Source organism: Manis pentadactyla, chromosome 3 (genome assembly GCF_030020395.1).
Source record: "Manis pentadactyla isolate mManPen7 chromosome 3, mManPen7.hap1, whole genome shotgun sequence".
Classification (NCBI taxonomy): Eukaryota; Metazoa; Chordata; class Mammalia; order Pholidota; family Manidae; genus Manis; species Manis pentadactyla.
The window spans coordinates 83,920,810-83,937,778 of NC_080021.1; the positions used below are offsets into that span (position 1 = coordinate 83,920,810).

General features: G+C 38.2%; 1 protein-coding gene across 1 annotated transcript in view; it reads left to right on the plus strand.

Moving 5' to 3' along the window:
* The window catches only part of LOC118923551 (ankyrin repeat domain-containing protein 26-like), a 70,048-nt gene extending 55,519 nt beyond the window's left edge, over window positions 1-14,529 (plus strand). Inside the window, exons 12-16 of the mRNA XM_057499341.1 lie at window positions 1,550-1,726; window positions 2,273-2,481; window positions 9,580-9,649; window positions 10,685-10,730; window positions 11,813-14,529. Coding sequence (XP_057355324.1) covers window positions 1,550-1,726; window positions 2,273-2,481; window positions 9,580-9,649; window positions 10,685-10,730; window positions 11,813-11,949 — 639 coding nt within the window. The 3' untranslated portion in view covers window positions 11,950-14,529. The remainder of the gene's footprint in view (window positions 1-1,549; window positions 1,727-2,272; window positions 2,482-9,579; window positions 9,650-10,684; window positions 10,731-11,812) is intronic.
* Window positions 14,530-16,969: the final 2,440 nt, after the last annotated feature.

The window sequence follows — 16,969 nt, forward strand, 5'->3', positions numbered from 1 at the left end:
TTTATGTGTAAAATTCTTCAGCTTATCTTGCTCACTGATCTTTACTTTCAGCTGCTTTGGAGCAAGAGTCCCCTTTCCTCCAGGTTCCAGTGTCACTGTCTTTCCCTGCCTAGAAGCCCTTGCTGTCAGCCCCTTCAGGGGCCATCAGGCTTCCACTAACAGGCTCCCGGAGGCCCTGCTGGTTTTCATTCTGACTCTTCTCCACCTCCTTTCAGGTTCCACCTATCACCCTGTTCAAAGGCACTCTTTATGTGTTTTAGTTGTTTTTCTTTAATGGCAGCACCCCATTTTTAATATCAGTATCTGTGCCAGTTATTTATTGCTGCATGATGAACCACCTCAAAACCTAGTGGCTCAAAACAGTACTTACTTTGTTCACAAATCTACAGTTTAGGCAAGGCTCAGTGAGGCGAGCTTCTTTCTTCTCCACTTGGCATCAGCTGGGATGATACACCACTGGGGACTAGAATCACCTAAAGGTGCCACATGCACTTGTTTGGCAGTTGAAGTCAGCTTCTGGCTGGCACAGAAGCTACATCAGTCTCAGTTGGCACATCTCTGTGAGGATTCACTTGGTGCCCTGGGGTGCTTCACAGCAAGGTGGCTGGGCTCCTAGGGTGAGCCTCCCTAGAGCGAGAATATCAGATGGAAGCTGTATTTACACTTTCTAACCAAGCCTAGGGTTCACACAGCAGTTCCACCATATGCTCTTCACTAGAAACGAGGTAGTGAGGCCACACATATGGAAGGGGAGGGAATTTCACAGGAAATGTAAAATTTGTAAGAATTTGTAAAAACCACATCCACTCACCTTATCTTACCAAATAATCACTGTATCTAAACAAAAGTAGTTCTTCCCACCTCAGTATCGCTGAAATTACAACAGGTTTTCTTTTTGTTAATTATGTTTTCTTATTTGTTGGTAAGAAACAAAAGATAACAAGATAGCACTATGGAGTTGTGGTATTGTTCAAAAAAATGTATGGCTCATCTCACTAAAATTCCATATTGGGAGATATGAATTCTCCTTAACTGTGACAATCCTTTTCTTGGAAACTGATTTGAATTAGCATAAAACATTTGTAGTTGAGAAAAAGGCTTATGGCATTAAAATACATATTTATAGATCACTAGAGTCTTATTTTGGGAGGCATTTACTGAGTTAGGGCTAAATAACTCAATGTGATAGTTCTGAAACTTTTTTTAAATTATGAACTGTTAGCATGGGGGACCTTTCCTACTGAGAGGTGACATATAATAACTTTATGGAGAAACAACATGTGACAATAATATAAAAATATAAGAGCATAAAACCAAGTGCAAATGTTGTAATGGCAAAAATGGCAGCAAAGGGTGTATTATTTTGACTCCTGGTGGTTTTAATTTTGTTCTTGAATTTCTGAGCAATTCAAGGTTCAGTGTTCTAAGACTCTACTATGGTATGGGTAACATTTTATTATAACTTAATTTATTTTAATTGATACTGGCTTTGACTTGGGCCATTCTCAGTCTTCTTTCATTACCAAACTCACTTATTTCATTCATGTAGGTTGTTGATCTTTCAAGAAAACTGGAAGTTTCATCTTCAGAAGTCAGAAACCTTAAAACTCACCTGGCAAGGATTTCACTGGAACACAATAAGTTGGAACAGTACAGACGGGACACTGAAGAAAGAGCAAGACAGAAAACAGGAGAAAAATTAAAAGAAGTAGATTGGTTTTTACAGGTTAATTTATTAATCTGTAATGTGCCTTATTTCATCTCCCTGCAGATTACATTTTCGATGTATACATTTATCTCTGTTTCCTCTACTTTTATGCCAGTTGGTTTCATACATTTCTGGAAGGATGGTAGCATGTGTTTCTCCTAAATATTTCAGTTTCCATCATTATCACAAAATCTATCTTTCAGAATCATTCTCATTAGACAATCATTTAGAATTTTCAAGACTGGCTGACAAGAGGAAAAGGAAATTGTGATTTTAAAAGTATACCATATTCTTGGATTATATTGTTTAAATATTTTAACTATAGATTGTTATTCTTTGAAATGTCAGATTATATGAGTACTAAAATAAGAATGACTCAACCTAATTTTTATAATGCAGATTTAATTCAAATGAGGTTAAGGTAAATATATTAAACTTCAAGTCTTTTTTTCACATTTAAAATTGCTTTCTGAAACACTGAGTCAAAACTAAGGGAAACAAATATGCTATAATTATTCAGATTATACTTACTTAAAAAACGCATTCTTTTAATTTGTTTTAAAGGATGAAGCACAAAAGAGATTACAGCAGTGGAGAGAGAAGGATAATTCTTCATTTAGAATGCAAATGGAACTCAGAATTAAAGATCTCGAGTTTCAGCTCTCCAAAAAAATTTCTCAGGAAGATTCCATTAGAGCTGAATTGGAGAAATATAAACAATTACACAGAGAAGAAGTAAATACCAGCCTGTCATTGGCAAATCAACTAGACAAGTAAGTCAAAACAGAATCATAGAAAATAAATTAAGCTCATTAGTTTGCCTCTAAAGCATTATTTCTATGGAGCCAGGTTTATAAGATTAGTAGGAATGAAAGGTAACTGGATAGTATATTCTGGAAAATGATGTTTGTAAATGAACTTACATTTAAAATGTTCCTCCAAGAGTTTTTGTACCCCTCTCCCCTTGTTGGTTTTAAATGACTTTATTTTTTCCTTTTAATATTTTCATAGTTAACCTGATCTACTAGTCTTGAGGCTCATTGTTTTTGAAGCTTTGTAACTTAGACAGTGATATTATTATAAAATACTTCTAAAGAATTCCACTAAACAGAAATATTAATGAGTTTAACTATTTTTTGGAAGATTACATCTTAAACTCAAAGGGCCAAGTACTACTACTCAGCTGTCTTGCCTGAGGGCTTCAGTTCCAGGCAAGTTCACTATGAATTCAGTGAGATGGAGAAATGACAAGGGAACGTTCCTGGGGTTAAAAGGTTTCTACCTGGCTCTATTCTCCCATCAATAGCTGGACACTAGAATCACATGCACCCAACAGTCTGCAGGTCCGTAATCTACATCTCTGCCTCTGGGAAGGAGTCTTTATATAATGACTCGGCCACTAATAGCTTATTGCCTATGGGTGTGGAGGCAGTAGCCTAGCAGCAGGGCAATTAAATCGACCAGTTTAGGTTCTGTTGAGGATCCTGGCAATAGAACCTTCCATTTTCCTCACATTAGCATATCCACTGCATGGAAGTTTTGTTTTCCTGATTGTAATCTTTGGTGTTACCACTAGAGGGCTTCATGGAAAAAACTATCATAATTTTTCTACTCTACATAAAGGCATCCATCTGAAATAAAGACTGACATAGGGATGAACAGCACTATAATTCACAAAGTGGTTAAAAATAACACTGTGGGGGGAGGAGCCAAGATGACGGCATGAGTAGGGCAGCGGAAATCTCCTCCCAAAACCATACATATTTTTTAAAATAAAAACAAATACAACTATTTCTAAAAGAGAGACCAGAAGATACAGTACAACAGCCAGGCTGCATCTACATTTGTGAGAACTCAGCATCTCACGAAGAGGGTAAGATACAAGCCGTGGCCCGGTGGGACCCGAGCGCCCCCACAACCCCACTCCCCAGTGGGAGAAAAGGAGTCGCAATGGGGAGGGAGTGGGAGCCCAGGACTGCTAAATACCCAGCCGTAGTCATCCACACCAGGAGCACAGACACACAGTGCGTAGTCTGCTGGAAATTAGGGAAACAGAACAGTAAAATCTACAAGCGGGTCCCCACAAACGGTGCCCGTTGCACAAAAGAAAAGCGAGTGCTTTTTCAAAGTCTTAAAGGGACAGGGGTCTCACAGCTGGATGGAAGGATCCTGGCACACTCAGCTCAGCAGCTGGGAACCCCGGAGAACTATGGGTGCTCTACCCCCTGTAAGGCAGCACAGCTCTTAGGCTCCTCACAACGATCAACAGCCTTCTGTCCATTCCCCCTCCAGTGCAGCCCCGCCATGGCAGTGAGCAGCTTGGGAGAGGCCAGACCCACAGCAACTGCCCAGAGCCTACTCCGCAGCCATCAGGGGAAGACTCAGAGGCACGGTCTGTGCGCAACTGCCCAGCACAAGCTGCCAGGGGTCGCTGTTCTCTCAGGAAAGGAAGGCGAACAGCAAGCCAGAAGGGACTTTGTTCTCCCAGCTGACATACACACCAAATGCCCAAGACTACCTCTATCACCATGAAAAGGCAGAAGAATTTGATCCAGACAAGAATAACTCTGACATCCCCCGAGAGGGAACCTGGGGACATAGATTTAACCAATCTTCCTAAAAAAGAATTCAAAATAAAGGTCATAAGCATGCTGATGGAGCTACAGAGAAATGTTCAGGAGCTAATGGATAAAGTTGGGAGGGAGAATACAGAAATAAAACAATCTCTGGAAGGACTTAAGAGAAGACTGGATGAGGTGGAAGAGGCCATTAATGTAATAGGAATCAGAGAACAGGAACACAGAGAAGTTGACACAGAGAGAGATAAAAGGATCTCCAGGAATGAAAGATTATGAAGAAACTGTGTGACCAATACAAATGGAACAATATTCACATTAGAAGGGTACCAGAAGAAGAAGGGAGAGAAAAAGAGATAGAAACTGTCTTTGAAGAAATAATTGCTGAAAACTTACCCAAACTGGGGGAGGAAATAGTCTCTCAGATGACAGAAGTTCACAGGATACCCAACAGAAGGGACCCAAGAAGGACACCACCAAGATACATAATAGTTAAAATGGCAAAGATCAAGGACAAGGACAGAGTATTAAAGGTAGCCAGAGGGAGAAAAAAGGTCACCTACAAAGGAAAACCCATCAGGCTATTATCAGACCTCAACAGAAACATTACAGGACAGAAGAGAATGGCATGTATATTTAATGCAATGAAACAGAAGGGCCTTGAACCAAGAATACTGTATCCTGGAGGATTATCATTTAAATATGAAGGAGGGATTAAACAATTCCCAGACAAGCAAAAGTTGAGGGAATTTGCCTCCCAAAAACCACCTCTACAGGGTATTTTAGAGGGACTGCTCTAGATGGGAGCACTCCTAAGGCTAAATAGATGTCACCAGAGAAAATAAAATCACAGCAAAGAAAGCAGACCAACCAAATACTAACTAAAGGCAATAAATAAAATTAACTACACACAAAAGCAATCAAAGGAAACACAAAAGAGCACAAAATAAAACACCCAACATATAAAGAATGGAGGAGGAGGAATAAGAAGGTAGAGAAATACAGAAACATCAGACAGTGTTTACAATAGCTCAATAAGCAAGTTAAGTTAGATGGTAAGATAGTAAAGAAGCTAACCTTGAACCTTTGGTAACCACGAATCTAAAGCCTGCAATGGAAATAAGTACATATATTTCAATAATCACCCCTAAATGTCAATGGACTGAATGCACCAATCAAAAGACACAGAGTAATAGAATGGGTAAAAAAGCAAGACCCTTCTACATGCTGCTTACAAGAGAATTGCCTCAAACCTAAAGACATGCACAGACTAAAAGTAGAGGGATGGAAAAAGATATTTCATGCAAACAACAGGGAGAAAAATGCAGCTGTTGCAGTTTTAGTATCAGACAAAACAGAATTCAAAACAAAGAAAGTAAGAGATAAAGAAGGACATTACATAATGATAAAGGGGTCAGTACAAGAGGATATAACCATTATAAATTCTAAGAGGAAAGTATATAGCAATCCAGGCATATTTAAAGAACAATCCCAAATGAATCGTGTAAAGTGACAATTATTGAAATTGGAAAAAAAAGAACAAATGAGCCCTAAGGTCAGTAGAAGGAGGGACATAATAAAGGTAAGAGAAGAAATCAATAAAATTGAGAAGAATAAAATAGAAAATATCAATGAAACCAAGAGCTGATTCTCTGAGAAAATAAACAAAATAGACAAGCCCCTAGCCAGACTTATTAAGAGAAAAAGAGAATCAACACACATCAACAGAATCAGAAACAAGAAAGGAAAAATCATGACGGAGCCCACAGAAATACAAAGAATTATTAGAGAATGCTATGAAAACCAATATGCGAACAAGCTGGAAAACCTAGAGGAAATGGACTATTTCCTAGAAAAATACAACCTTCCAAGACTGACCAAGGAAGAAACAGAAAATAAAATGGACCAATTACCAGCAACGAAATTGAAGTGGTAATCAAAAAACTACCCAAGGGCCTAACCCCCAGGCCAGATGGATTGCCCATAGAATTTTATCAGACATACAGGGAAGACATAATACCCTTTCTCCTTAAAGATTTCCAAAAAAATTGAAGTAGAGTGAATACTCCCAAACTCATTCTATGAAGCCAGCATCACCCTAATACCAAAACCAAGAAAAGACCCCACCAAAAAAGAAAATTACAGAGCAATATCAACGGACGGAACATAGATACAAAAATACTCAACAAAATATTAGAAAATAGAATTCAGAAATACATCGAGAGGATCATACACCATGACCAAGTGGGATTCATCCCAGGGATGCAAGGATGGTACAACATTCGAAAATCCATCAACATCATCCACCAAATAAAAAGAAGGACTAAAACCACATGATCATCTCCATAGATGCTGAAAAAGCATTCAACAAAATTCAACAGCCATTCATGATAAAAACTCTCAGCAAAACGGGAATAGAGGGCAAGTACCTCAACATAATAAAGGCCATATTTGATAAACCCACAGACAACATCATAATGAACAGCGAGAAGCTGAAAGCTTTTCCTCTGAGATCGGGGACAAAACAGGGATGTCCGCTCTCACCACTGTTATTCCACATAGTACTGGAGGTCCTAGCCATGGCAATCAGACAAAACAAAGAAATACAAGGCATCCAGATTGGTAAAGAAGAAGTCAAACTGTCACTATTTGCAGATGACATGATATTGTACATAAAAAACCCTAAAGACTCCACTCCAAAACTACTAGAACTAGTATCAGAATTCAGCAAAGTTGCAGAATACAAAATTAATACACAGAATTCTGTGGCTTTCCTATACACTGACAATGAACTAACAGAAAGAGAAATCAGGAAAACAATTCCATTCACAAAAGAACAAAATACCTAGGAATAAACCTAACCAAGGAGGTGAAAGACATATACCCTGAAAACTATAAGACACTCTTAGAGAAATTAAAGAAAACACTAACATATATAAACTCATCCCATGCTCTTGGCTAGGAAGAATTAATATTGTCAAAATGGCCATCCTGCCCAAAGCAATCTACAGATTCAATGTAATCCCTATCAAAATACCAACAGCATTCTTCAGCGAACTGGAACAAATAGTTCTAAAATTCATATGGCACCACCTAAGACACCAAATGGTCAAAGAAATACTGAGGAGGAAAAATAAAGTGGGGGGATCTCACTCCCCAACTTCAAGGTCTACTACAAAGCCACAGTAATCAATACAATTTGGTAACAGCGCAAGTACAGAGCCACAGACCAGTGGAACAGAATAGAAACTCCAGACATTAACCGAAACATATATGGTCCATTAATATACGATAAAGGAGCTGTGGACATACAATGGGAAAATGACAGCCTCTTCAACAGCTGGTATTGGCAAAACTGGACAGCTACATGTAAGAGAATGAAACTGGATCATTGTCTAACCCCATACACAAAAGTAAATTCAAAATGGATCACAGACCTGAATGTAAGTCATGAAACCATAAAACTCTTAGAAAAAAACATAGGCAAAAACCTCTTAGATATAAACATGAGCGACTTCTTCATGAACATATCTCCCCAGGCAAGGGAAACTAAAGCAAAAATGAACAAGTGGGACTATATCAAGCTGAAAAGCTGCTGTACAGCAAAGGACACCATCAATAGAACAAAAAGGCATCCTACAGTATGGGAGAATGTATTCATAAATGACAGATCTGATAAAGGGTTGACATCCAAAATATATAAAGAGCTCACACACCTCTACAAACAAAAAGGAAATAATCCAATTAAAAAATGGGCAGAGGAGCAGAACAGACACTTTTCCAAAGAAGAAGTTCAGATGGCCAACAGACACATGGAAAGATGCTCCACATCGCTAGTCATCAGAGAAACGCAAATTAAAACCACTATGAGATATCATAAGGATTGCCACCATCCAAAAGACAAACAACAACAAATGTTGGCAAGGTTGTGGAGAAAAGGGGAACCGTCCTACACTGCTGGTGGGAATGTAAATTAGTTCAAACATTGTGGAAAGCAGTATGGAAGTTCCTCAAAATTCTCAAAATAGAAATACCATTTGACCCAAGAATTCCACTCCTAGGAATTTACCCTAAGAACACAGTAGCCCAGTTTGAAAAATACAGATGCACCCCTGTTTATCGCAGCACTATTTAGAATAGCCAAGAAATGGGAACAACCTAACTGTCCATCAGTAGATGAATAGATAAAGAAGATGTGGTGCGTATACACAATGGAATATTATTCAGCCATAAGAAGAAAACAAGTCCGACCATTTTCAACAACATGGATGGGGCTAAAGGGTATTATGCTCAGAGAAATAAGCCAGGCAGAGAAAGACAGGTACCAAATGATTTCACTCATATGTGGAGTAAAAGAACAAAAAAAAATCTGAAGGAAAAAAACAGCAACAGAATCACAGAACCCAAGAATTGGACTAACAGTTCCCAAGGGAAAGGGACTGGGGAGGATGGGTGGGAAGGGAGGGATAAGGAGGGGGATAAGAAAGGGGACATTATGATTAGCATGTATAATGTAGGGGGAGGCACAGGGAGGGCTATGCATCACATAGAAGACAAGCAGTGATTCTATAGCATCTTACTATGCTGATGGACAGTGACTGTAATGGGGTTTGTGGGGGGTACTTGGTGAAGGGGGTTCCTAGTAAACATAATGTTCCTCATGTAATTGTAGATTAGTGATACCAAAATAAAAAAAATAATAACACTGTGGTCTGCCTGAGGGAGTGCATGGAAAACAGAAAGGATGGATACCTTGGTGACGATGTTACATGCTAACTGCCTCCAGAGCTATTTTAGTCTTCTTTGGTCACCCACACCCTTTTTCCTCCCCTAGAGATTGTTGCTCTCAATTATGCCTCAGTGCCTAATGCCTAATTTCTCTGAGATAGTGAGTGAGACATAAAGGGTGGTCAAAGCAAATGCTCGAAAATGTCTTTGATGGATGCTTTATCTTTTATCTCTGAACTGGTTTACTAAATAGGTTTAAGTGTCTCCTCATGAATCTTGTAAATACAGACATTCCAGAAGGCAGGAAGTTTTACTTCTAAGCCATCTATATCATGAATAGCCATTTCTCTCCCTTCCCTACTTTGAATTACTTGTTAGTTAGGCGTCACCCTAGAAAAACATGTACTTAATTGTATACAATAGATCTTCAACAGATTTTCAATGCTGAAACACTGTTCTGTAAGAAATTCAATTTAGTATTGCAGTGACTTTTTTTAATGCAAGGTATTTAGGTATCACTTAGGGAAAAATGAAATAATAAGCATTTGTTTTCACCACTCTCCACAGGACTACTGAGAGGTTAGCAGAGATCAATAGCAAACGTAGAGAGAAGGAAATGGACACATTCTTTGCCAAGGTTAGTTATACTCTCCTTTTTCCCCCTGGGTTTCAAATTTGTGATGTAATTCTTGTTTTTAGTTTGTTGAAATTCTAGTTGTTTAACTGATTAGTGCTCACTACTTAAAAGTCATAATTATTTGTGCTTCTGAGAAAGGAGACAGAAATTTTATTTTTTAAAGTTGTTGGATTTCTCATTTTCAAGAGATACCTAATGTTAACTCTATTCAATAAGTGAAACTAAACTGACACATTTTATATTTTGTGAAAAGCTGCATATTGAAAAAAATGCATCAAAACTCCCACTTTCCAGAAAGGCAACAAAATAGTCATTAAAGAATTGAGTATTATTTGCCTTGTTTCTAATTCTAGAAAATTATGAATCAGAAATTAAGTTTGAAAACTGGCTCCAGCCTCTATTTTTCCTTTCTTCAAGCAGATATTCTGAAATCTTTGTGTCCATATGAAGTAGAGAGAGATTTTGTAGTCATAGTACAGACGGAAAAATGGTTTCACTTAACTTTTGGCATGAATTTTTACATGACATTGTTATGACAGTCCCACTTTCCTCATTTTATGTATTTAAGATTCTGTGCTGAAAAATTAACAGCACAGATTATACCTTATCTAAAAGTACAATAATAGAAAGCCCTTTTGAAGGAAAAATTCATTAGAGTAAGAAAACTGATAAAGCTTTTATACAGGATAGTTTTTCTAAGTCTTGCAAAGTAATGCAGTGTATAATATGACTTGAATTGTTTAAATTTCTTCTTAATAGTAAGATCAAATATCACCTTTCTGAAATCATGTATTTAACACACACCAATATTGTACTTTTTATCAGATTAATCAAAATAACATTGCAGATATGTTATCTAAAATTGAGTAGGAATTTATTTTATTCATGTGATTATTTTTCTATTGAAGCAATCCCCAAGGTAAGTCTAGTCTCTAAAACTATTAGTTAAAGGCCATACATCATCAGCTATGTGTCACTCACATGATAATGTCTTGCTTAACTTAAAAATTACAAATAATATTTGACTTATTTCAGATGGAGCAAGAATTTGACAAAAATATAACTAGAGCACTAAAAGAAGGTATGTTGCCAAGATTTATTAATTAAATTTAGATGTCACTGCTCTCTGAAATGAACTCTGAATAGTAAATAGCAACTCTTTCCATTGTTCGGATAATAGGTATTATGTAAATATTTGTTTCTTATACATATCTAATGAGAAAATGTGAGGGCACAGCCATTCATAGTGAATAATATTTCTTCCTCATTTATTCAACATGTTCCATAGATTTTTTAAAATCTCAATACATCCATCAGTCTGTTCTTATTTTTGGCTATACCTTTTCTTTTACTTCTGCTATTCCTTTAGAACTGTCATCCTACACTTCTCAGAACACATGGGCTTTGTCAGCTTCTCATGTTTCTGGTAGTGATTTAAGGCCAAGAAACCAAGACTCACCTACTAATAGGCAATTTTAAGTGTCACTTGAAGGATGACATTTAAATCTCCAGCCACTGACTTGACCATTGGTTTTACCTTTCTACTCGCAGGAAAAATTACGAATACCTTAGCAAGGAATAAAAACACCCAAATCAAATTTGGTGCTTGCCAAGTCCTTCAGTCTCATCTCTTGCTACTTACCCTACTCTGCCCATTTGCTCTAGCATGTCACTGAACTAGACTACTTACAGTTCCACAAATGTTCTTCCTCACCTCTAGCTCTTTGCAGATGCTTCTTCCCTCTATCTGGCACATCTTTCCCTTTTCCTGCAGTATCAATTGGGATGTCCCCTCTGTGTGTTCTAATAGCACCCTGTTTTATACCTCTCATGGTATACCTGACTGTGTGGGAACTGCCTGTCGGTCTGTTTTTCCCGTTTACAGCATATGGTTGTCACGGTGAACTGTGTCATCTTTATCTTCTCTAGTTCCATCTTGTAATAGGAAAACCAGAAGCTCTGATACTTAGCCACAGTCAGAATTAATTGTGTATAACTATGGGCAAGTTATATTTCCTAGTAGTCTTGTATTTTGTACCACAGTTGTGTATAGATATTTTTCATTTTTAACACTCATAAAGGCCCCAACTTCTTTTTATTAACTCATACATGTTAACTCTGAAGTATTTTATATGGAGTATAAGTTTTTCTGTTTCTTTTCAGATGCTGCTAAATTTGAATTTGAATCCTCTATAGCTGCTCCTTTAGGATCTATGGATGGGTTAACTCCAACTCAAGCTCTACTTTTGAAGACGTCACAGGAATATGCACAGATTTTGAGGAAAAACTATATGATCTGAAAGAAATGTAAAATGTACTTGTCTGATGGAGGGGGGAAAAGATGGCTGGCAATGAGAGAACTGAGGCAGAAACCACCTCCCAAAACCACATGTAATGAAAATACAGCAAATACCACTAATCCTAAAAGAGTGACCCAGAAGACTGCAACACACTGCCTACATCTGGGGAAAAGAAAAGACCTTAAAGAAAAGGATAAAGTAGCAAACTCAGCCCAGCAGGTTAGGAACATTCAGGACCATCAGATGCTCCATCCCCCTGGCTGGCAGTGCAGTGCTAAGGCCCCCCACTGTGATATGCAGCCTGCCACTCATTCCTCCCAGCAGGCATGAGTCTGCACAGCTGATGCCACCACCATTGCACCAGGTCACGTGGAGGGCAGCCCCACCTAGGGTACCTACAGGGGCATAACACAGAGGTTCCTACCTCCATTTTCGATGTACTGGACCTGGCAGTGGATGCAGACACTGCAGCCAGGTAGCATTTTCATGCTACCAAAAGAGCTTTTCCTCCTGGCACGTACCAGCACTGTGTACCTGTGACCCCACCATCACTCCAGGTGCTGGATAGCTCCAGAGAGTAGAGCTGGGCACTAGAGGGTGCCACTTACACAAAGGTATTGTTTCATAGTCATCATCAGAATTATGAAACAGCAAAAGAATTTTGTACAAACCAGGATACCTCAAACACCAGAAAGAGTGCTCAGTGAAACTGAAGTCACCAATCTTCTTGATTAAGATTTCAAAATAAAAATCATAAACATGCTCACAGAGCTACAGAAAAATATTCAAGATCTCAGGGACAACTTCAAGAGAGAGAGAAATATGAAAAATACAGTATCTGAAATGAAACACACACTGGAGGGATTTAAAAGCAGATTAGAAGAGATGGTCAATGGAACAGGAATTAGAGAACAGGAATATAAAGAAGTTGAGGCAAAGAGAGAAAAAAAGTTCTAGGAATGAAAGAATAATAAGACAACTCTGCAACCAATCCCAATGGAATAATATTCGCATTACAGGGGTATCAAAAGAAGAAGAAGAGAAAAGAAGAAAATGTAGCTTTGAGGAAATACTGAAAACTTTCCCAGTCTAGGGAAGGAAATACTCGCTCAAGCCATGCAAGTGCAAAGATCTCCAAACTCAAGGGACCCTAGTAAGACACCACCAAGCCATATAATAATTAAAATGGCAAAGATCAAGGACACAGACAGAGTATTAAAAGAAGCCAGAGAGAGAAAAAAGATCACATACAAAGGAAGGCCCATCAGGATATCAGCAGACTTCTCAGCAGCAAACTTACACGCCAGAAAGGAGTGGCATGACATATTTAATGAAATGAAACAAGGGCCTCCAACCAAGAATACTCTGCTCGGAAAGATTATCACTTAAATTTGAAGCAGGGATTAAACAATATTCAGATAAGAAAAACTTGAGGGAATTTACCTTCCACAAACCATCTCTACAGAATATTTTAAAGGGACTGCTCCAAAGGCTAAATAGCTGTCATGAGAGAAAATAAAACCATAGTAAAGGTAGTAGACCAATTAATTACTAAGGAAATGCAAAATTAAATCAGTTACCCAAAAAGTCAGTCAAGGGATACACAAAGAATACAGGATATGACACCTAAAATAAACAGAGTGGAGGAGGAAGAAAAAAAGGGGAAAAAAAAAGAACCTTTAGATTATGTTTGAACTACTGTAATGAGCGAGTTAAACTTAGAATGTTAGATAGTAAAGAGGCTGCCCTTGAACCTTCGGTAACTGTGAATCTAAAGCCTGCAATGGCAATAAGTACATATCTATTGATAATAATCCTAAATGTAAATTGACTGCACCAATCAAAAGACACAGAGTTACAGAATGGATAAACAAGCAAGACCCATCTATATGCTGCCTACAAGAGACTCGTTTCAAACCCAAAGACACACACAGACTAAAAGTGAAGGGATGGAAAAAGATATTTCATGAAAATAATAGGGAGAAAAAAGCAGGAGTTGCAATACTTGTATCAGAAAAATAGATTTCAAAAACAAAAAAAAAGTAACAAGAGACAAAGAAGGACATTATGTAATGACAAAGAGGTCAGTCCAACAATAAGTTATAACCACTACAGATATCTATGTACTCAACATAGTATTTGTTTCATGTATTTGGATGTTCCTAACAGAATTAAAGGCTGAAATAAAATGCAATGCATTCATTTTAGAAGATTTCAACACTCCACTCACTCCAAAGGACCGATCAACCAGACAGAAAATAAGTGAGGAGACAGAGGCACTGAACACATTAGAACAGATGGACCTAACAGACATCTAAGGACACTCCACCCAAAAGCAGCAGGATACACAGCTTTCTCAAGTGCACATGGAACACTTTCCAGAACAGATCACATACTGGGCCACAAAAAGAGCCTCAGTAAATTCAGAAGATTAAAAACATGCCAACCAGCTTCTCAGACCACAAAGGTATGAAACCAGAAATTATTCAAAGGAAAAAAAAAAAACCACACTTCATAATGCTCCTTATCTAAAGCTGAATTGGGTTTTACTTAGAATTGGAATAAAGATCTTACAAGTGTTTTGAGAGAGTTTTTTTAATTCCTCATTTAAAGCACTAAATATCGCTTATCAAGGCTTCAAATGGTCCTCAATAGCTAGAGGCCTTTCAAAAAGCACTTTTTTTTTCCTGAGGCCTTTTATGACCTCTATGCCATTTTTTAAAATTATTTATTAATTTATGTACTTATTTTATCACTGATATACAATCTGATGCTCAGGTTTCACATGAGAAACATTGTGGTTACTACCTTCCCTTTACTATCAAGTCCCCACCACATACCCCATTACAGTCACTGTCCATCAGCATAGTTAAATGCCATAGAGTCACTGCTTGTCTTCTGTGCTATATATACTGCCTTCCTCATGCCCCCCCCACATTATGTGTGCTAATAAGCATGATGCCCCTTAATCCCCTTATCCCTCCCTTCCCACCCACCATACCTAGTCCCTTTCCCTTTGATAACTGTTAGTCCATTCTTGGGTTCTGTGAGTCTGCTGCTGTTTTGTTCCTGCAGTTTTTGCTTTGTTGTTGTACTCCACAGATGAGTGAAATCATATGGTACTTGTCTTTCTCCACCTGGCTTATTTCACTGACCATAATTCCCCCTAGCTCCATCCATGTTGTTGCAAATGGTAGGATTTGTTTTCTTCTTATGGCTGAATTGTATTCCATTGTGTGTATGTACCACATCCTTATCCATTCATCTACTGATGGACACCTAGGTTGCCCATATCTCGGCCATTGTAAACAGTGCTGCGATAAACATAGGGATGCATATGTCTTCTTGAAACTGTGATCCTGTTTTCTTAGGATAAATTTCTAGAAGTGGCATTCCTGGGTCAAATGGTATTTCTTTTTTTAGATTTTTTGAGGAACCTCCATACTGCTTTCCACAATGGTTGAACTAATATACATTCCCACCAGCAGTGTAGGAGGGTTTCCCTTTTTCCACATCCTCGCCAGCATTTGTTGTTTGTCTTTTGGCTGTTGGCCATCCTAACTGGTGTGATATCCCATTGTGGTTTTAATTTGCATTTCTCTGATGATTGGCGATATGGAGCATCTTTTCAAGTGCCCGCTGGTCATCTGAATTTCTTCAAAAATCACACCCTTAAAGCTCTGTAAATCCTGTCTAATCTTAACCCCAAGGAAAGGGCTGAGTTAACAGAAGTACTGTCTGAGGATAGAAAAGTATTTTGTGCATGTATTATCAAGTGGCGTAAAAAAAAGTGCCATGCCTCTTCATTTAAAGATTTAAGATTTAAATATTTATTTACTTTGTAATCGATAGTTGCCGGAGTCCAGGGGTGTGTGTGAAGCCCAAAAGGATGAGACAGTGTCAGTGCATGGAGAGACAGGACACAGAGTCAGATGGAGGTGGTCTCTCAACAAAGCGCCAATGACAGCTTTATTTATACCATTTTGCACAAGGATATGATTATTTTTTATTGTTCTGTTGATTAATTGGTAAGGGCAGTTCATTAATAGGTATAGGCAAGCTTTTTTCTTTCTTCTTCTTTCTAATCTATTCACGGTTGGTCAAGTGTTAGACAGGTGAACATTTTCTGTTCCTTGACCAAAACTTTTCCTAGCAACATGTACGCTTTCATGTTTTACATTTCTATGCAACGCAGTTTCTAAGTAGTGCATGTGACAATAGGAGCATGCAGTATGTAGCAGTGACTATGGAGTCTATCAGCCCAGCGTGAAATACAGGTCACCTACTGCCACAGTTAGCTATGATTCTTCCCCACAAAAATATTCTTAGAGGCTTTAATCAATTTATAATCAATCTAAAATCATAAACTCATATCTTCATTATACACCCCTTTATAGGGCACAGTAAGCAGCAAACTAAATTTCCCCTTCTTATCTACATTTCTCTTTCTTCTGTGTGGATACCAAAATCTCCCTGACATATAATACACAGGTCTCCATGACACCACTATTGCAGGGACTAAACAAGTTTTTACATGGTGAACAATGCAGGGGAATTCATATCATAGAAACTGTTTCTGTTTTCACTATAAATCTTAAACTATTAACAATCAAGTCAAATATGATGTATCATTATTCATTTGATTTTTATACTTTATATGTGAATCTCACATTTTCTCCTTTACATTTCTAATAAAATCTTGATGTACTAGGTAGATGCAAGATATAGATGGAAAGCATGATTTAGTGCTGTAAGAGGGCAAGTGTAGATGATCAGGTCTGTGCCTATAGACTAGGTATTAATCCAAGACAGACAAGGGCAACAAAACATCCACGGGTGTAGACAATTTCTCTCAAAACTGGGGGGGTGAGGTTCTAAGCCTCACCTCTGTTGGCCCCCATTTTCTCACCTGATGGCCCCCCCATGACTGTGCCTGTCTTAGGTTGTTCCTCCCTTGTGGAATCTTACCCGTCTCTGGCTAACCAGCCATCTTCCGGGGCCATACAGGGAGATGTAAAGC